At 47.2% G+C, this 24808-nt stretch overlaps 1 protein-coding gene across 25 annotated transcripts in view; it reads right to left on the bottom strand.

The window, feature by feature from the left end:
- Window positions 1–24808, bottom strand: part of Kalrn (kalirin RhoGEF kinase) — a 607498-nt gene that overhangs the window by 109662 nt on the left and 473028 nt on the right. For 2 of the 25 annotated variants that reach the window (XM_028886348.2, XM_028886349.2), the window contains exon 1: window positions 6200–6989. The exons of 16 other annotated variants lie outside the window; for them this stretch is intronic. In XM_028886348.2, the coding sequence (XP_028742181.1) occupies window positions 6200–6596 (397 nt within the window). In that variant the 5' untranslated portion in view covers window positions 6597–6989. Of the gene's footprint in view, window positions 1–6199; window positions 6990–24808 lie in introns of those variants that run through there. 7 more of the 25 variants (XM_028886356.2, XM_028886355.2, XM_028886350.2 and 4 more) reach the window with 6 other exon arrangements.

The following is a 24808-nucleotide window of genomic DNA, read 5'->3' as shown; positions in this document are numbered from 1 at the left end:
TTAGAATACTAAGTATTACATAAAACCAGGTGCAATCGAAGATGGAACGAGAGGAATGTATTTCTTGGATTCATGTCCACCTGAAAGAATATACATTAAGAATGCATGCTGGGGCCGGGCAGCACCAGGCAGATCTCTGTGAGTTCGAGGCCAGCCTGGTCTACAGAGCGAGATCCAGGACAGGCTCTAAAGCTACACAGAGAATCCCTGTCCCAAAAAACAAAACAAACAAAAAAGAACATATGCTGGTGGTTCTGGCTCTTTGGAAGGTTGAGTTAGGAGGATGAGGCAGGAGAATGGGTTGAGCCTAGGAATTTGAGGCTAACCTGGGCAACATAGTAAGTCTGTCATAAATAAATAACTAGACAAGAAAAAGGGTTATCTTTTGAATGAACTGAACCAGAGGTCAAAACGAACAAGAAGATTATACGAATATTTACTAGGAATGATAAAGAGCTATGCTGGCATACATTGTCTTATCTTTGGATAGAAGAGTCTTAATAGCAAACCAGGCCATTCGATTCTAAAGGCCAGGCAGACTGGACCATTGCCTCCAAGAACAACAAAGCACTCCACAGTCAACATCCGGGCTTCCACTGGGGAGTGATGCCTGCACTTCTCAGTGGCATCCTGGTGAAGAGATGCTATATGCCCAGAGACGGAGTAGAGGAAGGAATCCTGGGAAGGCATTCCAGTCCTGCTACTAATAGCTGGTCAGTCTTTTTCCTCCTCTAGAAAAATGTAACGAATTGGGCTTCCTTCTGGTTCTAACTTCCCTTTAGCACTTCTGTTTGAGAAGGCCCTCCCAACCCCTCAGCCTTTCCCTCCTGTTTCCAGGTTTCAGCCCCTCGCCTCTCCAGGACTCTTTGGGAATGGCTAGACTGGGCCTGGAGTTTTACCTGAAGGAGAGCACAAGGCCTGCAGCTACTGAAGAGGAGCAGTGTTTTTAAGAGATGGGGCAAGCCAGAATGACCCTATGGATGGAGACACACTGCACGCGGAGAAATCATGTGGGTACTGACGAGGCAGCTTTTTCCCTGATGGCTAGACTTTATAGTACTGAAAGGCACTATGCGGGCTGTTGGGAGGATAAAGTCATGAATGCTCTTACTCAGCTGTGAACTGCAATAACGACCGCTGGTGCAAGATATGCATGGGCGCAATAGTGGCACTGACGTTACACAGGTAACCAACTGCTTGAATTTATGTCTGATAACTGCAAATCTGGCGAAGAAGCCATGTTTGTGAATCTCCTGAGCCTTAGAGGTGAAACTACTACTATTATTTTGCCAAATTGCCACAGTATCAAACTACCCTCGGAATTCATATCTCTACCTGTAGATTAGTGCAGCTCATCAGAAAAGTTTGCGCAGTGAATGGTGGTTAATGCAAGAACTCAAACGGGTCAAAGTGCAGAGAATAAGTGATCACAGGGTGTTCAGCCACAAATAGTACATCCATATCACAGCCCCCCACCCCCCACAAGGCTCAGAGACCATCACGGAAGAAGGGGGCGGAAAGATTCTAAGAGCCAGAGAACAAACAGGATGTGACAGGACCAGGGACCATGGTACCCGTGAACTCATAACAGCTGTGGTTGCCTGCACAGGCCCGTACGATATCAAACCAGCTAACATTCTAGTGTGGAGTGGGAAGAGGTCCATGAGTCCCCACCCCTAACTAAGGAACTACCAACAGTTAACGGTTACTGCAGGAAGGAGAGTCAGTTGTCTTTAAGGGTGTGGCTCTTAGTAAGTCCACCATGCTCCAGGAGATGGTCCCATACCCAGAAGTATACAAAGAACACAAGTTGGAGTTAATGGGTTATTGAATTTGTCAGAAAGTGATTAAAAGTTCAGTGTGTAAGGCAGTTGTCAGGGTGGATTCTAGATCTACTGTATACTCCCTGTGTGTCCTTCATAACCCTATGACACAGTGTATATCTCTCTGTACAGCAGGGTTGATAAAAAAAAATATCATCTGAAAAAAAAGAGAGGGCAAAATTTCAGGGCAGAAGAGAACTATGTTAATTAAGGTTCTCAAAATGAACATCATGGACTAGAACATCAACAGCTCTGGAGTCAGGCGTGCCCACAGCACCACTGTATACACTTAGAATAATCCCCAACACTCACCTGCTTGTCTATTTTAAATTACTTAGAAAGAAAATAAACAAACAGATACGGTGACTGCATTTTAAACTTTCTATCCCAAAGTAGGATTTCCAGTCCCGCACTCACTACTGTTATCCAGATCAGAGCTGGTGTCCCCCCATTACTTCTCACTAGTTAAGAGAGGCGTGGAAGTCAGGTACAGTTGGGGACAGTATGTGTATGTGGTATCTCTTCCCAGATTAGGGTGTATCCATGGGGGTGGGGGAACCAAGAGGTATATTGGGGGAAAAAAATCATTGCCAAATGGTGAACTGAGTTTTCATGGTTAAGGTACGTGGATTTTGTCCCTTGTGTAGTGAGTTGAAGTGTCCTATGGAGCCTCTTCCAGGTGATTAACACCTTTTTAAAGGAACTTGGTGTCATGGTTTCACACATTAAATGCAGTTTATCAAGTGAGCTGTATCACAAGTCATAAGGCTCCTGGTTAGGGAGTCAGGGAAAAGATAGGAAAAAAAAAATTGAGACAAATATAGTGGAGGGTGACTTTGGATACCCTGTGACTCTCCAGAAACTGGTCCATACCTTCTGATGTTAGAGCCAAGTGGAAACTAACTACTCCTGTTCTGAAAGGACCGTGAGTGGGCAATCCCAGTACCTCATGAGTGAATTGATTCACCTCAACTAAATTGTGGATTCCCACCCTCCCCTCGAGATGCTCAGCCTGCTGAAGTGTCTCAGTGGAAAGACAGGACAGCATCGGGCATCAAATACGAAGACATGGATACGGCCATACACCAGTGTGGCTCGCCAGAGGGGTTCTCGTCCACACATCCAAAGTTAACTACAAGTTGACTGGAAAACTGAGGGCCCTAAAATTGGCATCCTTCTAGGAAGATCTGGGCTCCATGGACTAATTCACAAAATTCTGTGAGACATACAGCTTCAGGTGACTTGAAATCTCCTCTGTCAGTCTGAAAGAAGTTTAAACAGTTTTGTTTTTTTTTAAGTTAAATTTATATATCTATTTATTTAGTGTGGTGGTGAGTGAGTGCACAACACTGCTTGCATGTGGAGGTCAGAGGACAATTTGGTCCTCTCCTTCCCCTATGTAGGTTCCAGGTATCAAACTCGGGTTACCAGGCTTGGCAGCAAGCTCCTTTACCCACTGAGCCATCTTGCTGGCCCAGCATGTTTTTGTTGTTGTTGTTTTGTTTGTTTGTTTTTGTTTTGCTTTATCTTTCTGTTTTGTTTCTGGTTTTGTTTGTTTGGGTTTTTTTTTTTTTGAGACAGGGTTTCTCTGTGTAGTCCTGGCTGTCCTGGAACTCCCTCTGTAGACCAAGGCTGGCCACAAACTCAGAGATCCGCCTGCCTCTGCCTCCTGAGTGCTGGGATTAAAGACTTGTTCTTAAACTTTCAGCTAACTAAAGAAGTCTCTTAAACTGACCCACTTCTTCAGGCTTAAAGGGCAGTTTGGCTAGCCACAGCAGTGCCCAGTTCCCCCACAGAATGTGACACCAGTGATTTACGGTCCTTCAGACACATGCACACTGGTATTTATTTCTCTTTCTGTTTTAGGTCATTATTTCACTTTCAAAAAAGCAGCTGTACACACACATCACTCTCCTTTTTTCCTCCTCACCCTATCGCCTCTATTTCCTTATAAGAAAAGGGTGGGTCTTTTATTATTTTCCCTTAACACCGGATTTCAAGGTAGGGAAGAAAAAAACATTGTTCTTCTAATTTTTGTAGCAGTCCTGTACTCAACAGAACCAAAATATAAACAAACAAGCAAAACAAAAGCTTGTCTTTTCCAAATCAAAAGACAAGCTCAACTAAGTGAGTACATACTTTCAGTCAAATGAAATTTATAGGCCACAGACGGGCATTTACTGAACCTCTGGCTTTTTTCCTAGTGACAGCAGCTAAAATCACATAGCTTCACCCAGAGAAATGTGGTATGGCCTTTTAAGCGTCAGGCAAAAAATAACTGGAACCTTGCACGTCTTCATTCCTTTTACTTTGTGCACGGTAGGTTTTGAGTCCTCTACATTCTCAATGACTGGTAACCAGTTTGCAAATGTCCGCTGACCTAGGAACCACAGCTGTGGGTTCTGACCTATGAGCTTCATAGCAAGAGAGTAAATTCTCTCAGCAGTGTGAAAAGAGACAAAATGACGAGCTGCCTTTATTTAAAGGGGGAAGTAGGGAGACTGCCTTCCAATGGTAGTAGGTCTGTAAGACCTGAGAAACTGGTTTCACTGAGTAGGCAGACAATTCCTGCCGGTGAACACCCTCGGGTGGAACCTCTCTCCCTGTGTCCTTCCCTTCTGCAGTGGGACATCCTCCCACAAAGTTCTGGGCTCCAGGCAATTCGATTCAGACAGCTTCAATACAGACCTTATCTTCTCTGTCTGTCGCTGAATTGATGCCCTGGGGCTGAGTGGAAACTCCCATCTCTCTTTTCTAAGGGAGTGTGGGGATGTGCAAACACCTCAGATGCTATCTCACTCTGCCCAGCCCCCGAGACAGATCTCAGCTCCATTTCCATCCTCACACCTTTCAAATCCAGGAAAGAGAAAGGAGCGAGTGGAAGCCTGAAGAAGTGGGAGGGCAGCTTTGTTAGCGGCTTTCATTGCCTCTCACCAACTTCAGGCCACAGTCTGCCGCAGCTCCAGCTACACCCCCTTTCCCACGCCCCCTCTCTCCTGGCCACAGAGCCGGCAGCCACCAAATTCTGAATTCCCAGGCTGGCGCCAGATCCCACCACTCCTCTGCTCAGCCAAGGAGAGCGGGGGCAATTCACAAAATTGTACTGCCCCACATGGACCCAAGGAGGCCAGCTGCAGGGGACATAACCACCGTTACACAGCCCACATTCCTCTTGGACCGGAAAACGGACTCCCAAGACATCTTGCCTGGAAACCCTTCATCCTAAGGCAGGCAGCACACAGCCTTCAGAGCAAACCTATCCACTCAGATCCCACTAGCTCCTTCCGGCTTCCTCTCCTCCCTCCCTTCAGTTCCCAGCCTGGGTTTCCAGTCCCTGAACAGTCCCTGCCCACTCAGGCCCTCCTCCCCCTGAAAGCCCGCTTTTGAAGCAGGACACAGCTCGGTTTCAGGCTGTTCAAATTAATGAAGGCACGGATTACGAGCCTTAATGACACGGGAGAAGGTCCTTGAGATTTCATCAGTCTCTGTAGCCACACATCTGTTTAGGACTGGGAATTTGTCATGCTTATGAGGAAGGGTCACTTGGCTAGCTCCATGGGAAGGTGGTATGGGTACTGCTTAGCTTATGGGTCTTAGACTGAGGCTCTGTAAATAGGGGCGGAGGCCGAAACCCAATTGGTGAAAAAAATTTTAGGGCAAAGACCAAATAAGAGGTATGGTCTTTTGTCTCGAATCTTACACAAACATTCTTTCTTCCCCGCTCTCCCGGCTGAAGTGGTAAAGTAAGAGGACCAGCTTAGGGTCTCCCCCTGTGTCCCCCTCTTTTTTTTTTTTCCAGGAGAAGCCCATAACCCTCCCTCTGAGATCCTTCTCACCCTATTTTTGCAAGGGGCTTTGGGGAAACTGGTTGCTTCCTGCCAGTCTCTTCAATGACATTAAAATTAGCAGAATAATTAAATACAGTCCTAATTGGGTCCAAAAAGAGTTCTTGGTTAATTAATGAGCCAACGTCTGGCCCAAGGCCGTAAATCCACGTTGTTCTGTGGATTTGTGTCCAAGCAGAGAAAAGTGATCTCCCGTCCCCTAAGAAAATTGTCGCTTGGAAAAAACAGCGTCAAACACATTCCTCCAGTCGAGAGTCAGTTTATCTCGAAGCTGAGACCCATATGTAAATGAGCACTGAATTGTGCCTCCTCCAAGTCCCTCTTCTCGCTCCATACCCAAATCCCCCGCGTCCAAAGTCGCTGGGAAGTAACCGCGTCCCCAAACTGCACTTCGGCATCCCCAGGGCGCGCGCGTTCTGCTGCCTGGGAAACTGAGCCCAAGGCAGTTCACAGCAGACCCTCTCGGACCCTGAGCCCTCCCTCACTCCATTCCCTTCTCAGTCCCGCCAGCCTGGTTAAAATGCCACTCACCTCTACAAGGGAAGCAACAGCAGCACTTAGCAAAGAGCCAGCCCAAAGAGGGACCTCGGGTGTAAGCCTGATCGCCGCCCTTCATGCTGCAGCGCGCCCCCAGCGCTCCGGCATGGCACGGGCGCCGGCCGGGATGAGAGCGCGGCGGCGGGAGGAAACTTCTGCGCCACCCGCCAGCCAGGTCCCGTTCCCGCCCGTCGTCCTCCTCCCGCACCCCGGCGGTGCTGGGACTTACAGGGAGTTGGGCCACCTTAGGCAGGAGGGAGGGGCCTGGAAGCAAGGGAGGGACTAAGGGCGGGGGGCGGAGTTCCAAGGTCCAGCTGTTTGTTGGGACCGGCCAACAGCGTCTCCGAGTCTTACGAAACACACAAACACACGTGTGTGTGACCGTGGGCATCCCGCAAGTATTGAGTAGCTCGGTCACCTAGCGCCCCTGCCGCAAAACAAATACTTAACGTGAGATTTCCAAAGGCTACCATAGTCAGTTTTAGCTTATAACACAGAGCTAGAAGAGGTCCAGATTGGGAGAGGGGCACATTAGAAGACTCAAAACAATACTTCTCCCTATCTGGTTCCCCTCAGCTTCTCTCTATTAAAACTTCCCCAGCCTCTCTGTCCTTTCTTTTAGCGCTTACCACTAATAATGGCAGCGATCCCTCATCAGCTTCCTTATCAGCTTCCCCATCAAAATGATGTGCAAAAGCTTTCTGGGCTTGGTATGATAAAACCTGAAGTTCAAAGCTCACCTTTGCTACTGACTAATTCTGACCCTAGGCCAGACAATTCACTTTTTTTTTTTTATCTTTAGTTCTCTTATTAAAATGAAAACAAAACAAAAACAGATGGGTGTGGTGGCACATGACTGGGGAGGCTGAGGCTCGGGATCAAGAGTTACAGAAGAGCCTGCATAGCTGGGCAGTGGCGGCGCACGCCTTTAATCCCACCACTCGGGAGGCAGAGCCAGGCGGATCTCTGTGAGTTCGAGGCCAGCCTGGTCTACAGAGTGAGTTCCAGGAAAGGCGCAAAGCTACACAGAGAAACCCTGTCTTAGGGGCTGGAGAGATGGCTCAGAGGTTAAGAGCACTGACTGCTCTTCCAGAGGTCCTGAGTTCAATTCCCAGCACCCACATGGTGGCTCACAACCATCTGTAATGAGATCTGGCACCCTCTTCTGTGTACATAATAAATAAACAAACAAACAAATAAATAAATCTTAAAAAAAAAAGAAACCCTGCCTCAAAAAACCAAAAAAAAAAAAAAAAAAAGGGGGGGGGAGCCTGCATAGCAAGACCCAGTCTAGAATTAAGACGAACGAACAAAAAACCACTCACAGAGCCAATGTAGAACTGTCCCAGGAATGCCTGCCTTAAAATAATCCAAGCACCTCAGCTACCTACTGCAGAAGGCTTCCATCCAGTATCTCTTCTTGCTACAATCCATGCATTTATCGCTCTTTCCCCTTCGCTCCTGTGCTTTTCTTCTTCATGCCTTTTTCATGGTTCAAGGCCAAGCTTAGTGTCTACCAGCACCATCGAGCTGACCTGAACAGCATCAATTAGACCTTTCCATCAATCACTGGACAAATCCTCACAGGCTATCTCTCCCACTAGTTTGTGACTAGCTTTCGGAGAAATGGCTTGCAGGAAGGATGAAACGCTCATAAAGCAAGTCCATTCATGAGAAAAGATAGGCTCTGGATTGCGGCTGTAGCTCCGTACGAGAGGGCTGGTCTAGCAAGTTTAAGGGCCTGGGTTTAATGCAGGAGCTGGGGCGTGGTGGCCCACACCTTTAATCCTAGCGCTCTCTCAGAACCCCTTTAATCCCAGCACTCAGGAGGCAGAGGCAGGTGGATCTCTTTGTTCAAGGCTTGTTTTCATTAACTCAGCAAATATTTATGAGTGCTGACCTTGTTCTAGGCCACTGTTCCTAGCCACTGGGTCTGCCTGAGTGAACAAACCAATTCGTGACTTCAGAAAGTGTACACTAGGATACACACTCGCCAAGAATACAACTTGCTCAGGCACTGTAGTAGTTTGAATGTAACTGGCCCCCATCATCTCGTACAGAGTGGCACTATTAGGAGGTGTGGCTTTGTTGGAGTGGACATGGCCTTGTTGGAGGAAGTGTGTCACTGTGGGGGCGGGCTTTGAGGTCTCCTATACTCAAGCAACACTCAGTGTAGACTCAGTTCACTTCCTGTTGTGTACAGATCAAGATGTAGGACTCTCAGCTCCTTCTCCAGCACTGCGTCTACCTGCATATCACCATGTCCCACCATGATGATAATAGACTAAATCTCTGTATGTAAGCCACTTAATTAAAGGTTTTCCTTTATAAGAGTTGCCATGGTCACAGTGTCTCTTCACAGCAATAGAAACCCTAACTAAGGCCTATACCTAACCTATTTTAGGGATTTAAGAAAATAGGGGCCCAAGTTGAGGCAGTAGCATGAGAAATAGTTCAGCAACCTAGTACCCCACTTGGTTTGGACCATGTACACAACTCTTTTCCAATAATGCACTTGACAACTCAAGACTCTTACCTGCATGTACTATGCACACACACACCCCTCTCAAACAACACACTTAGCAACTTGGGACCCCCCAACTTTATTGAGCTAACTGCATATCCTACTCCAAATAATGTAATGAATTCCTCCTCCCCATAACAAGCATCGAATTTAGACAGATTCCATTCCATCTTACTCCAGTTGGGTTATGTCCAATATGAGTAGGAACACTGCTAGTTTGGGGTATATGCACTGTAAGGCAAACTGTCTTCTCAGTGAACTTTTAGGGAGACCTCCTTATTTATTATCTCAGGCCTCTGAATAACTGGGCATACATATAACTAAATTCAGATGCATTGTGGGAAGGGACATGTGCAATAAAAAAGAAAAAGGGTTATATAATCCTGTCTGCTGGTCAAAATAGAGAACCATGTAAAACATGCCCCTTCCTGTAGCCTATCAAAAGAAGTCTCAGGCAGTAGCCTGGGGTCCTTGAGTGCCCTCTACCCTCACTCATGTAGCCTGTCATCACTCTTGGCAGCACAGTTCTCTCTGGTCTGTACTACTACTTGACTTTTGTTCAAAGTTCCCTTGGTACTTTGCAAATCTGTATGAGCCTTTGTTTCAATGACTTGAATAGGAGCCTGAGAATCTGGAGACCCCTGGTCTAGACCCTGACAACCAATAATAATAAGACCATCTAGCCGGCCTCTAGATGTGATTGGTTTTCAAGATAACTTAGAAGGGATGGATGAGGGACAGTAGCTTTCAGCCTAGCTGCCAATTTGAACCACCAGAGAGCTTTACAAATCGTGAGTATTTTTGGCGGCTCCCCAGGAGGTTCCTAGAATTGAAGATTGAGGACCATTAATGGCCAAGTTTCTCCTGTCCAGATTCACTGGCTGAGTGCATCTGGGCATCAGCAGGTGTAACCGGTCCCCAGCTGTTTGTATGTGTGGAACAGCAGGAGGGCCGCTGGTGGGTTGTGATGTGTATCGGAATAACCTGGAGAGTGCGCTAAAGCACAAATTCCTTCCAGAATCTAGTTTCTGATCTAGTGGGTGTGGAGTGGAGTGGACCTCAGAATTCTCACTGTTGCACGTTCCCAGGTGATGCTGGTTTGGTACAGAAATTACAGTGAGAACCACTCATGTTGTGATTATTTCTCTCACCTATTTGCCAGCCACACTTCTTTTTGTGCTAACACTTTTTTTTTTTTTTTTTTGAGGACACAACCTTCCTTCACAAGGTCAGGAATTGGTTTTGTTTACCCTGGACCCAGTGTCTAGAACAGAGCTTGGCACAGAGCATGTTTTTGGATATGGCTGACATCTTCCTCCTGTCCAGCCTCTACTCCAAAGATGACCCAAGCAAGACGTGGGCTTACATGTCAGTCACAGGCTTTGGATAAGGCTTAGCATCTGATCCAATTTCATGCAATAAGCATAAACCTTGAGAGCTTAGCAAGAGCTAGTGAGAAAGCAGCAATCTCTTTGAGGAAGATTTTTAAGTTGGTACAATGTCAGCCTAAAGCATCTAAGGTAGTCTTGCTGCAACCAGGAAAGAAGCTGCATTGGAAGGAGGCCAACAGAGGAGGAGAAAACAGGGAGTGGGAAGGAAGATAGATAGATAGACAGATAGGTAGGTAGGTAGATAGATAAATATATAGGTAGATGACAGATAGGTAGGCAGATAGATAGATAGATAGATAGATAGATAGATAGATAGATAGATAGGTAGATGGATAGATACATAGACTGACTCTTCAGAAAGTTTTTTTGGAAAAGCTATCTGCCTACTTGTAAAGTTCAGGCTAAAAACCCCTGATCTGTAGGAGTATCTTTAGATTGTTTTGAATTTCCACAGGTGGCCAAATCTCACACTTATTTTTGGCATTGTCTTTAGTGATAATGGCAACCTAAATCAATTAGGCTACTTGCCTACGTACCTACCAGTCCATTTTGTGTTTCAATCCCTCTGTACCCAACAGGACAGAGGGATTACCAAAGGACTCCTGGGTCTTGGCCTGCAGATGCCCTGGACCAGATGCCTCAATGCCAGGTCTGGCATGGGGCACCAGTATGGCTGTTATTTCTTTCAGGTTAGCCACTGCCTTGAGTCACACTGGGCTGTGACCACAGGCACCCACTTGTCTTTTCTATCAATACACACATGTCCCATTTCTTGCTATGGAAACACTGTTTTCAGATTGCATGGGGCAGAAGTTTTCTAGATCACAGTATTTCTCCTTATTTCTTAGTGACAGCCCAGGTCAGAGATACAAGGGATAGCAACTTTACCCAAGCTTGGGCCTAGAGCTCTTTGAGCACCTTTATTCTGTGTCAAGTACATTCAGGTCACCCATTCCCCAGCTTCCCAGTGATACTCCCAGGCTCAGAGTGGCTGAGTGCATGGCTCCTAGTGAGCGCAGGGGACTGGCCCCACCTGTTCCACACTGCAGCCACTATAGATTCAGAAAGCTCAGCAAAGGACTCCTCTGTGAAGCCAGGGCAGAGACGCATAGGCTGTAGTTGTCCACTGTCTGGGAAGAGTCCAGCTGTGTGTGGAGTTTAGGAAGCAGCTAACCACAGGCATCTTTGCTTTCTCCAACTCTAACAACTGGTTCCCCAACTCATTCTTCTCTTCCTGTTGTTGTTGTTGTTATTGTTATTTGGAGATGGGAGTCTCACTGTGTTGCCCAGGCTGATCTTGTACCTTTGTACATACATGATAGTCTCATTTCAGCCTCGCATGTGGCTGGGATGACAACGTGTGCCACCATGCCTGGTATTCATTCCCGTTATGCTCTATGATTGCTAAGTACACGTTCCTTAATTACCATCTTCCCGGTGTTGATTTCTGATCTCCAATCTGCTTGCCTACCGGCACCAGGATGGTCCATAAATTTCTCCAAGGAACCCAGCCCTGCCTTCCCTTTGGGGCTATGGCTTAACCTCATACAATTCTTGCCAGGCATCGGTCACTTATTCCACAAATAATCCGGCCTTTAAACAGTTCTCAGCCAGAGCTCCTGGCTCTAGGACATGACCCCTTGTTCTAGTCCTTTGACCCTGCTGCCAAGGTTTAAGCTGGTCCCTGTGACAAGTAGGAGAGCAGGGTATATAAATGGGAATCTATCTAGGAAGTAAGACTTTAATCAAACACGTTCCCTGACCAAAGACAAAGAAGAGCTGGGTGAATTCTAGAAGCAGTGGGTTCAATTTTCCATGATGGACAAAGAGACTTGAGCTAGAGCCAAGCCTGGACATGAGAGACAGGTTTCTTCTTTATGTGGAAGGAGACATGGAGACAATAGTTACCACTGAGCAGAAGCACTGGAGACTTGATCTGCATGTTTTTTCTGAATCTAATTTCTAGAGCTTCAAGTATGCCTTTTTCAAAACTGTGCAATCTATGTGTGTGACTAGTCCCAGACGATAGTTTATTTTACTGGTAATAACTACAGCATGGCCGCCAGCATTATACACAGGAATCCCTTCTAGTCATCTTTGTTTGATTTAGCCATTGCTAATCTTGTGGGTAGCACTATCTTTCGAGAGCTGGCTATAGGACCCCAGGGAGGCAACCACAGTAAGCTCATCCCACAGGACTCCAGCAACTGCCTTGTAAATGCATTTCCCTGCTCCTGCCCACCCAGCATCTTCTTGCTTCTTTCTGGTTTTCTCACTTAACCCTAAAGGAGTTAAACACCACTTCACCCTCCGACACCCTCTTCAGGAAAAGGCCTCACTCAGTTCCTCCTCTGGTTTGGGCCAGGCTCAAGGCAGTGGGTGACCTAGGCAAATTGTAGGGTAGCATGGAGGACTTGGTGTCTCCTCGGACTGGCCAGTGTTCACATTCTTCTGTGGGGACAGAGGTAGAGCTGTTGGTAGCAAGGACAGATTCCTGGAGATCCATGCTGAGCAGCCTCTGAGCTGAGCTCAGAGGAGGGAGCTATTTATCAAAGTGAAAAGTGGCTGCAACTAGAGTTGCTAAAAACAACCACCCCAGGTTCTATGCATTTCCAAAAATGCTCACTTGTAAGTAGGTCAAAGTGTTCCCAAAGGAGAGTAGAGAGAAATGCAAGTCTATCACTTGGACTGAGTTCCGATTTAGGTAGGTATCTACTTGCTAAGTGTCCAAGGGTGGGCATTTAATTCCAACTGTCAGAGCCACCTCCACTCCTATGGGCAGAAGCAACAGTCCATGGCTTCCTGGGGACCAACAGTGATGCTCTGATGTGTCAGGTAGAAAGGCAGTTTTGTAGGGATGCAATTCAGGTTAGTTTACCCAAGGTTTCCACTCACAGTTGGACTGGAGGACCTCACCTCATATTTCATTCTAAATAAATGAGGGGTGCTTAGTTTTGTGTCCCCAGAGACAGGCCAGCATGAGACATCATTCCCCACTCCCATCTTGAGGTCTTTCCGCTAAGGCTTGAGCTAGTTCCTTCTACATGATGAGGGTTTCCATTGCTGTGAAAAGACACCATGATCACTCTTATAAAGGAAAACATTTAATTGGGGTGGTTTGCTTACAGTTCAGAGGTTCAGTTCGTTATCATCATGTTGGGTCATGGTGTGCAGGCAGACCTGGTGCTGGAGAAGTAACTGAGAGTCCTACATCTTGCAGGCAACAGGAAGCGGTCTGAGTATCACACAGAGAAAAGCTTGAGCAAAAGAGATCTCAAAGCTTGCCTCCACGGTGACACACTTCCTCCACCAAGGCCACACCTACTCCAAAAAGGTCACACCTCCCAATAGTGCCACATCCTTTAGGGGCCATTTTCTTTCAAACCACCACACTGGCCCTTTCCACAGTCACTCCACAGGGGTCTTCATTGCATGACTTCCCCTTCCTCCCTGTAAATATTTACTGAGAACTTACAAGCCAGTCACTGTGCTAGATGCTGGGGATCAAGCAATGATCAAAACAGACAAGAATCCCTGCACCTGTAGGAGGAGTTTACAGGAAGGGCCAAAGGAGGAAAAGATGATGAACACTGATTGACGTGTCTGGTACGGATGAAAGACAGGGAAGAAACCAAGGCAGGGAATGAAGTGCACAGTGAGCTGGGGAGGATGGGAAGTGTCCAATCAGGTCAAGCACATGCAGACGTGAAGGCAGTGAGACGCAGCCATCAGGTGAAGGGAACCTGGGGAAGCTAGGTGTTCCAGACGGAAGAACAAAGGACTGGGCCCCTGAGGTTGAGCATCATTGGCTTCTAGTGAGAAGCTCGGTCAGGCTGATCAGGGAGTGGCAGGATGAGGTAGGCAGCATGGCAACTCCACCAAGTGGCACCCTAATGCCCAGAACCCATTCACATGCCACCTCATAAGGTAGGGCTTGGCAGACATGACTCAGTTAAGGATTTTGACATAGGGAGGCTGTCCTGGGTTCTCTGGGCAGTCACAGTGTCGTTGCAGGCTTCCTTAAAGGCAGAAGACCTTCTGTGTGGTTCACGGAGGGGTGACTAGGAAGGAGGATCAGAGGCACATGGCACTGGGCTTTGGAGATGTAGGAAGGGAACACAAGCCAAGGAACCCTGGTGGCTACAGAAGCTAGACCAGCAGAAACAGCTTCTTTCGTGGAGCTTCTGAGAGGATGACCCTCCTCACACGTCAACGTTAGCCCAGCACAGCTCACGTTGGATTTCTAATCTATGGAACAGCAGGTTAATAAACTTGTGCCGTCTGAAGCAATGACGTTTCCGACCTGTGTCAGCAGTATCAGGAATCTAACATACAGGCTCCTGAGCTGTCTCGAGTCTCTCTGAAGCCCCAGAAAGGACTTTGCTCCTGTTCAAAGTGACACAGAGGAATACATAGGAAGAAGGGTCTTTATTCTGCCTCCAGGCATTATCACCTCTGGGCTGCTATGTACGAGGCCAGCACTCAAGTGTCCTGTGGCCTACAGGGCCATGTGGAAACTAAGGTGAGGCACACAGTATCTATCCGAGGTGGTTTCTTGAGGTGGGCTGTAGACCGAGTTGAGAAAACTAGATCACTCCTTCCCATTGCAATGCCACAAGTGGGGGAAGGCAGGCTGTGTAGTGTCTATGGGGAGGGCAGAGGGCTGCTATTGAAAATGGCCACAGTTGGTTCCCAGCCCCAAATCTTCAGATGTAGGTGAAGTTCCCAGCCCTCATCCCAGGAGAGGATAGAAACCATGCCAGCAGACCACAGCCGGTCCAAATGCAGAGAACAATTCATGGTGGAGGACCCAGCGCTAACCGACACATCTACAACCTAACTCCTGTCCCTAAGGCTCGGGGAATGTCCTGGAGGGGTGTAAGAGTCAGAGGCCTGGAAATGTGATGTGAGGGTGTGTCTCCATGAAAAGCAGAGAAGCTACACTCATGGTACCACAACAACATGGCTGCCTCACCAAGACCGGAGAACAACACAAACAAGACATGCTAATGCAGAAAAGGGGAACCTCGAGGAACCCCACCTGTGAACGAAGAGCTACAGGTCACTAAGAGCTGCTGAGAGAGGGCGATATTCTTCCACATTACCAAGTGCTCAGCCTTTGCTGTATTTATATATTTGTGCATCTGTACCTTTAGTAATAATATAAAAGAAAAAGAGGCCATGAATTCAAGAGGGAATAAGAGGAGAGGATATGGGGGGGGGGAGAGGGAGAAAGGAGAAGAGGGGAAATGATGTAACTATATTTTAATAAAAATAAAAAGTATTCATAAAATAAAGCAAAAATGACCACAGCTGACAACATAAAGACATCTATGCATGTTTCCAGGACTAAGCTAAGGCTCAGTGAGGAGCTGTTCTCAAGGGCGGGCAGGGAGAAGGGTACTGAGCACTCTGTCCTGCAGGGAGCGTCAGAGTCCCACTGCCTACACCTCTCCAAGCTGCTCCAACCAAGGCCTGGGGGCCTGAGATGCTCGTGCCTCCCCTGAGCAGTGAGGACAGGCTCATCCCAGCTGCCCAGACCACTGCACACCTTTTCCTCTTTCTAAGCCACAGTCAGTGTTCCTGGGTTTCTTTATTCCTTTAGGGTGCAGTCCTTCATAGAGCCAAGCTAGGGGCAATTGTGATGTTTCCTCTCTGGGGGACACTGTTGGCTACCCCTTCCCTGCCAGCTTAAGCTTCTTCTGGGAGCCCTTCTTCTCTGGACCAGATCCCTGGTGTTCACTGCCATGCTGAGCTCACCAGTTGTCTCAGGAGGCCACACACATCATACCACACCTCCCTGCTATTTCCTCTCTGGACAGTGAGGGATATTATCATCACCATGCAGATGTATTTACATTAGGGGCAACAGGTACTGATGGAATTGGTGTTAGGCAGAAGGTAAGTCACAGGATGTGGGGAACCTCTTGACCTCCATGGGGGCTGCCAAGGAGAGAAGTGCTTGCCTGGGACAGCCCTGTGCCTCCTGATGGAGACAGAATATACTGAAGCCATGAAGCAAGGGTAGTTAGGAGGGATATCCTGGGCCTACTTGGCTGTGTGTTCTAGGTCACACATCTCACTGGTGGCTACTTATTTAGAACACAAAGGGCTTGGGCTCTCTTGCAAAGACCATGTCAAGTCAAAACCCTTTCTGCATGTTGGTGAATGACAGGAAGGACCTCTCATAGACCAGAAACAAAAGCAGGGAGAGAGAGAGAGAGAGAGCATCGAATAACACAATATTGAAAATCCTTAAGATGAAACCAGAAACAGAACCCTGGCTTCTCAGACAGCCCCGAAGAGGGTTCAGGCTAGAAACACCTTAGACTTGGCCTGATAGAGGTCAGAGAAAGCACCATGGCAGAAGGGAAATCCATTTTAACAGTGTGCTTCTAGTGTGTGGCCTGCATGCTGAGAACTCTACTGTGTGAGACATGGATGCTGATAACGCATCACTCACACTTGAAGTATCTCAAGGTCACAAGCTGGTCAGTGGCCGAGGCAGGACCCAGACTTGTATTATTTACCAAGATGCTTAGCCATCCAACACCTCTTCTTATTGCCTGCTACACATCCTGGGGAAAGCCTCTGGTCACTGTTGTATTCTCAAGGGAGAGCCTGTGCACACAGCAGTAAGGCCAATCTCACAGTTGAAAAGACACCATTACTTTATATTGCTTCCCTCAAATCATCCAGGAACTCCGGGAGCCATTGTCACGGACACAAAAACAGCCCAAGACGACAAGTGACTTTCCACTTAAAATAAACACTCTCTCTCATTCCACATCACCTTTTGGAGTCCACCGACTCTTTGAGGACCAGTTCCTCCTGTTTCCACAGAGGGTTACGAGTACCCTTTTAAGGACAAGACAAGTTGATCATAACACATTAGCATGTGTTGTAAATGGTAGTGTATGTCCATAATCCCAAGACTTGGGAGGCAGAAGCAGGAGGATAAGGAGTTTAAAGCCAGCTTCTACAACAGGGCAAATTTAAGGCTAGCCCAGCTAGTAAGACCCTGTCTCAAAAGACAAAAACAAAACCAGAAACATACAAAACATGCAAAACATACAAAACATACAAAACATCAGTCATTTTTGACTACAAAAGTGGAAAGTTTGTGTGGTCTGATTGGATAAACTGCACCTCAAAGCGAAGATACTTGTTCTATGTTTGGTACACTTTACGGAAGTAATTTAGGCTAATGACTTCAGATCACCACAGGTACTTATCTAGTCTGGAGAAAGAAAACAGACATTTTTTTAGAATTCCCAGAGGCAATTCAGGAAGACTGATGAGGATAATAAAAATGGCCACTTCAGCCCGCACAGCAGAGGAAGGTCTGTTAGGAGGAAGCAGTCAAACTGGAACAGACATTCAGAGTGGAAGGTCCTTGCCTCGAAGCCCTTTGTCTAGAGGACGTCAGGTCAGAGGTTTGTGAGTGAGAGTCCAGTCCTCATCCAGGTTAAGACTGGGCAGCAGAGTCCCCATCCCAGGGTATCAAACAGGACCGCTAATCCACAAACACAAACAACCACTTTAGAGAAGTTAGGAGGGCCGGGTTTACATGTTTTATTTGAACTGTCTGATAAAGGATTCAGGGAGAAACTGCTAGGTTCGTACGCCTTAAGAGAGTAGTTTTCCACATTTTAAAAATATTTTATTTTATGGGTACAGGCGTTTTGCCTGCATGTAGGCATGTGCACCACGTGTGTGCCTGGTATCTGCGGAGTTCAGAAGGTGTTAGATCCCCTGACACTGAAATTACAGGTGGTTGTAAGTCACTGTGGGGTGTGAGGAACCACACATGGGTCCTCTGCGAGAGCCATAAGTGCTCTTAACCACTGAGCCATCTCTCAAGGCCCCTCACATCCAAGTTTTATATGCAACGCATAGTACTTCATTCCAGAAAAAAGATTAGAAGTAGATGGTAGACAGAGCGTGAGAAAGGTTGGGTGGGGGATGGGAAGGGAAAGCTGATCGGGGCTGGGCAGGACGCAAGTATCAAGATTTCGAGTGCTAAGTATGAGGAATGTCCTAGGGTTGGAACTGCGCGCAAGTCCAACAGACTTCTGGAAGCATATGTCACAGTCTCTGGGGGTTTCCCTGTCAAGCTTGGCTCACCTCCTGTCAGGGACACTGCCTTGTATTAGAGAAGAGAGTTAAGCCCATCATCTGCAATTTTAGGATTCCAGAAGCTCAATTAAACATAATCAAGAGCCACATACAGATTTTATTCTATTATTTTTTTTAAAAAAGGGGGGGATTTAATTCTAACTTTTTCTTTTTTTTTCCGTTTTTTTTTTTTTTTTTTTTTTTTTTTTGAGATAAGGTTTCTCTGTATAACCCTGGCTGTTCTGGAACTCGCTCTGTAGACCAGGCTGGCCTCGAATTCAGAGATCCTCCTGCCTCTGTCTCTCGAGTGCTGGAATTAAAGGCGTGCAACACCATACCTGGCTCAATTACTATATTTCTTATTCAATGCATTTGTTTCAGGTACCGAGAGTAAGTGGTTTGTTTGTTTGTTTGTTTGTTTGTTGGGGAAAGGATTTCTGTGTGGCCCCAGCTGGACTGAATTTGCTGTGTAGCCAAGACTGCCCAGGGCTTCTGATCTTCCTGCATCCATCTCCCAAGGCTGAATGTGAGCATCTAGCCCAACAGACTGATTAAAACCCACACATTTTTACTGTTTCCGTCGTAGGTGTACTATAACGGCAATGCTATTATGGAATGAAATTGTATGGGTATAGTGTAGGGAACCTCTCTGTCCCTCATTCATCACACTCCCAAGACTTCATGGGGCTCTGAATTTACATATAGCTTACATAAATGAAGAGAGGTTGGAGAACAGCCTGCTGCAATTTGTAACCAGCTCCATGCCTGAAAGGAACTGTTTTGACAATATTCATTTTCCATGCCTTTTTAGTTTCTTATGGCTTTAGGCATGGCAGAACAATCTAAAACCCAAGGCTCCTGCTCTTAACGCAGAATTATACTAAAAAGCATGTGTGTGTGTGTGTGTGTGTGTGTGTGTGTGTGTGTGTGTGTGTGTGATCAGACCTTTAGAGGATTGATTCTTCTAATGGGCAGAGGGACATTAATTCTCTGGATTGGATAACAATGAAACCAAGAAAGGGACCCTGAACTTTTGGGTGTTTGGTGCCTGGGATTTTAGTAGTGGGATGTGCTGTCTGTTGGACAGGCTGCAGAAGCTTCGAGGCTAGATTGGCTCCTGTCAGAGACAGAGAAACAGCGCCTTGCTGTGGGATGCCTTTCTGTATGCTGTGAATATATTCTGTTCCCACTGGTTAGTAAATAAAGCTGTTTTGGCCTATGGCAAGAAAGCTTACAGCCAGGCAGGAAATCCAAGTAGAGATACAGAGAGAAGAAGGGTAGAGTTGGAGGAGACGCCAGCCCAGCGCCCAAGGAGCAACATGCCAGCAGACTGGTAATGCCACAGCCATGTGACAAAACATAGATGAATAGAAATGGGCTAATTTAAGATGATAGAGCTAGCTAGCAAGAAACATAAGCCATAGTCTGTACAGTTTGTAAATAATATTAAGGCTCTGAATGATTATTTTATAAGCGGCTGAGGGACTGCAGGGCCGGGTGGGACTGGAGGAACTTGGGACCATGAGGCCAGACAGGACCTGAGAAAACTTTCAACTACACTGCCTATTGTCTAGAGTACTGCACAAGACTGTTCTGCCCGAGACTTCATAGCAGGCCAAGTGCCGTGTGACAGTTAATAGTGATGTCAACTGGCCAGGCTCTGGCATCACTGTAGAAACAAGCATCAGGTCCTGTCTGTAAGGGATCATCTTGACGTTAGGCTAACAGAGGTGGGAGACCCACCCTAACTGTGGACAATGCTAATTCACATGTTGGGGTCCTGGACTAGATAAAAAAAGGAGACAGAGCAAGCTGAGCACCAGCATGCACAGTTCTTCACGTCTAGGCCGTGCACGCCATGTAAACAGTGGCCTCGGGTTCCCTCCCACTGCCCCGGCTTTCCCACATGACGACTGGGGAGCTGCTTTCACCGGGCAAACACACAGGACAAAGTCTACCTCTGGCTGCTGCTTTTCTTCCCAGGGAGGGAAGAGGTTGGTGCCAGAGGCGAGGCGAGTTGCAAAGGTACACTGTGGTGTATTTTGTTTTGTTTAGAGACAGGGGCTCACTCTCCAGCCCAGGCTAGCCTCACAGAAAGATTTGTGTGATCTTTCTGTCTTTGCCTCCCAAGTGCCAGAACCTACAGGCCTGAGCCACTGTGTTTGGCTGGTGTGGCCTTTGTGACAGGGTCAGTGTCCTCCAATCCTCGTCCAAGGAGACCGGCCAACTCAGGGAGCCTCAGATGGAAGGCAAACTAAAGTATGAATTCTGATGCCTTCAGCCTTGGGAGGCCGTTGAGCAGAATGGAGGGCCAGACCTGGGAACAGACAGTCTGTGAACACATCTGCGAACACTATCTGAAAGCTTTGCCACCTACAGCAAGTCATCTATTCTCTACAAGACCGTTTCCTTGTCTATAAAATGAGCAAAATACACTTTATTGTCACTAAAAGCATCAGCCCTAAAACCAGCCCAGAGTAAGACTCAATAAATGAAGGTTTTTGTTGTTGTTAAGTAGTCACAGATTTACACACTGATGTCAACTATCACAACCTTGCTCGGTGTCCTCAGGCCGTTGGTGGTATTTACCCACAGCCTGAGGAAGTGTCCTGAGGTCAGCGAGGTGATGGCAGTGGAAACTGCCAGATAAGTCCAAGAGCTAGAACTGCCTGTGTCCAGCCAGGGCCACCAGGGCCACTGCCCTTTGCTCCAGGCTGTCCTGACACCCTGCAATGTGCGTAACCCAGAGAGACGCATCTCTTTACACTTCTTCTGAACACAAGACCCAGCCAGAAGGCGGCACACAGGCATACTTCCGATATCACGGTAAAGACAGACTGGGATTGGGCTTTGGAGCCTGGGCCCAAGGGTCCAGGGCTAACTTGAAACAATCCTCACTATTTTAAAGCATACACTGCTCTGGCATTAGGCACATTCACTTTAAAAGGTGTTTAACCTGAGAGAATAAGGAGTGTGTTTAGTATGTTGTACAAGCAAGACATCTCCAGAAGTTTCCCAACTTGTGAAACTGAAACTGTACCCACTGAACAATTTAATTGTCTAGGCCCCTCCTTTCCCTGGTCCCTAGAAATCACCATTCTGCCTTTTGCCTATGTAAAGCTGACTATTCAAAGTCTGTCATATAAGTGAAATAATGGAGCATTTGTCTCAGTGACTGGGTTATTTCACTTTACATAATGTCCCCAGGGTCTGCCCATGATGTAATCTGGTGTCAGATTTTCCTTCCTTTTTAAGCTTGAATGATAGTCCAGTGTATGTGTGTCATACTTTGTATATTCATTTGTCCATGGACACCCGTGGCTGTCATGAACAATACTATGAACATGGGTGTGTAGATATGCTCGTATCCTTGCCTTCAATTCATGTTGAAATACTCCTACAAGTGGGACTACAGGATCATATGTTTTATACACACACACACACACACACACACACACACACACACACACACACACACACAGTTTGAGATTCCCTACAGTGTTTTCCATAGCTCTGGAAATTTTTTACATTCCAACCAGCTACCCAGCAGTGTTCCAACTTCTGTACATCCTTATAGATAATCTGTGATTTTCTGAGGCGTGTCCACATTAACTAAGAGTCATTCTAATGGGTCGGAATGGTATGACATTGAGGTATTGATTTGCATTTTCCTGAGCAGAGATATTAAATCTTTCCCATGCTCACTGGCACCTGAGTATCTTCTCTGGTTAAGCTTTTACCCAAGCCTTTTGCTCATATGTTGGTCCAACTGTTTTGTTCTTCCTTGCTGAGCTCTATGTCTTGCTACATCTGGATGGAATGCACAACTGCCTTCCATCACCTTTATCCCAAGCCTCACATCTGGGGGTGCTAAACCCATAGCCCACAGAGCATCAGAATCATCAAGGAACTTTAAATACTGGGGAGGCACATGCCTGAATTTGGGTCTAGGGTAGGGCATGTTATTAAAGAACCAAACAGAATACCTCTGCATTTCAGGAGTTGGAAATCACTATAAAGTCTTTGTCCTTCATGGGGTATTACCCACAATTACCTGCTGCTGAGAAAGCAAGAGGGGGCTATGGAGAGAAGATCAGATCTCAGAAGGCCCAACTCCAGAGAGAATTCTGAGAGGACAGGGTGAAGGAAGGGTGTGAAACGTGGGCCTGCCCCAATTTGGTTACAACCGATATTTCTTGACAACCCTATCATGAGTCACAACATGCCAAGTGTCAGAAGAGCCCTCTCCTGTCCCAGAGGCCTTCCAGGAGAGGACGGGCAGAAAAAAATCCTCGGGCCTTCTAGAAGCCTGCAGGCTAAGTGTGCAGGTGGTGGTGGTAGTGGTGATGGGGGTGGGGCTTCTCTGTCCCATCTCCTTGTGGGTTGGGAGAGGCACTGTGCCTTCCTGTGACCCAGAATCTCTTTGGAAGACTGAGCTAGTGCAGTAGTTCTTAACTCAGGCTGTACCTTAGATTCACTTCTCATGCCACCTACAGGGATTCTGACTTTAGCTGTTTTGGGTGGGTTCTGGGTACTGTCATACTGGAAGGCTCGCACCTTACTTTAATGTGCACACTGGGTGAAGACCTGTTCTAGCGGCTCCCTGAATTCCCTCCTTGATGCTCTGTAGCCCCTGTGGCCCCCATTTCTGGTCCAATTATCCATACAACATTTAGCACACCATAGACAGTCCCGACTTCACACAGCCTGTGAGGCATGGACTTGCACCAACCCAAAAAGGTTAACAGGGCTAGTTCCTTTGTCCTGGGAACTGAAGTGGAAATCAATTCTGGTTTTCTGACCTCCACGGTCCCAGATGGGGCTGTCCTTTCCTATGCCACAATGCCAGAGGAAGGCATTCTGGGTAACTTCTAATATAGAGTGCCCAAAGAAGAAAAGTCGCAGCTGGTAGAAGAAAGGGCCAGGTTGCCAGTAGGCGGCCATCTGGGATGTGAGCAGGAGCAGCCCACTAGGTCTCTGCTGCTCCCAAACACGGTGTTATTCAGGGTACCAGAGGTGCTCTGTAGTGACTTAGACCCTAACTGCTGGGAGCAGGCCATGTGCATGATCACAGTCATATTCATCTCCCCCACCTCATCTCACTTTGCTGCCCAGGCAGTTCTGAATTTGTGGCAACCTTCCTGCCTCAGCCTCCTGGGAGCTGGGAATATAGGATGCAAGCCTCCATGCTTGGCTGGGCACCCTCGTTTTCTAGCTCAGCTGGGAATGAGAATGGCTTTCCCGGGTTGCGGCTTTGTAGGCCCAACTAGCCGGCCTATGCTTGGAAAGAAAGGCCAATCTGCAAATAAAGAGCCACCCAACCCTGGTGATGTGGACTGGTGCTCACTTTCGGAAGCCCTTCTGACTGGTATAGTTGCCTAGGAAAGTTCTGCAACAGCTTGCCTCACTCTTTTCTTCCCGCTTTTCCATTCTGGTCCTCACCTCCCGTTGTTAGCTGTATCTCCCTCTAATCTATCCTGAAGGATTTCTACCCAGAATGCCTCCACCTCTAACGGTCGCAGATGGTGTCATTACCCTCCAATTCTCCATCTTTGGTTGGATGTAGTGGGCCCAGCTATGACAGCATGCACAGATCAGCCAGCCACAGACCGGCAAGGGGAGGTCTAGGCCCCCCTAGTCTCAGTAATGAAGCTGAGGCCCTCCTCAGTGAAAACAACCCATACCTGGGACCTATGGAAAGCTGGCTTTCCCCAGCCCTTCTCCCTTCCCCTGTCTGCACTCTATGGTCTCTGCTGGATTTGTGGGAGTTTGTAGGCACTCTGCTGGGCAATCTGTGATGAAAGAAATAGAAGTAACAACTTACAATAACAAAGGTGTGCCAAGTGCCGGGACCTGGTGTGTGTGCACATGTGCATGTGTGTGTACATGTGTTTTAACCTATTCCTTCATTTTAACCTCACAACAATCCATCCTCCATGGGCCCCACTTTCCCCCCACTTAACTCAAAGCAGACCTATTCACTAAGTTCCTGATTTTAGTCTCTCTTTACACCAAGAATTTCAGAGGGTTGTGGGTGCCGATTCTTCAAAGGACTGGGAAGCTGCAATTACAAATCCTACACAACTTCCCGGCAATCTCTCCAAGGTCCTCAGAGGAAAGAGGGAGGGGAGGAAGCTAAACCAAAGATGAGGGATGCAGAGGAATCTAGGTTTTAGTATGTATTACAGGATGGATGGAAATCCCCAAGGCTGGATGAAGAGCTGGGCAGCCCAAACATGGCAGTCCACTATTGCCATCTAGTGTTCAGAAGTAGTTATGTCATGGTTGGCAGCATGCCAAGATGGAATGCCCAAGTACTTAAAGTTATTAGCTATCAGGCAGCCCACCCCGAGTCTCATGCATTGATGGTGTACCCATGCTAATATCTGACCATTTATGCACCTCAGCTCCAGACTAAGACTTGGTTTTCTGTTAGTCTCGGGGCCTCAGTTTCCTCAATGTAAAAGGCATGAGTTCAAGGCCATACTGACTCTGGAAACCTGTGTTCTCAGACTCCACTGTGTATCAGTCACCTGGAGAGCAAGCTGGTGTGGTCACCTGCTGAGCAGG

This window comes from Peromyscus leucopus, chromosome 12, assembly GCF_004664715.2.
Source record: "Peromyscus leucopus breed LL Stock chromosome 12, UCI_PerLeu_2.1, whole genome shotgun sequence".
NCBI lineage: Eukaryota > Metazoa > Chordata > Mammalia > Rodentia > Cricetidae > Peromyscus > Peromyscus leucopus.
This window is presented reverse-complemented; position numbering and strand designations above follow the sequence as displayed.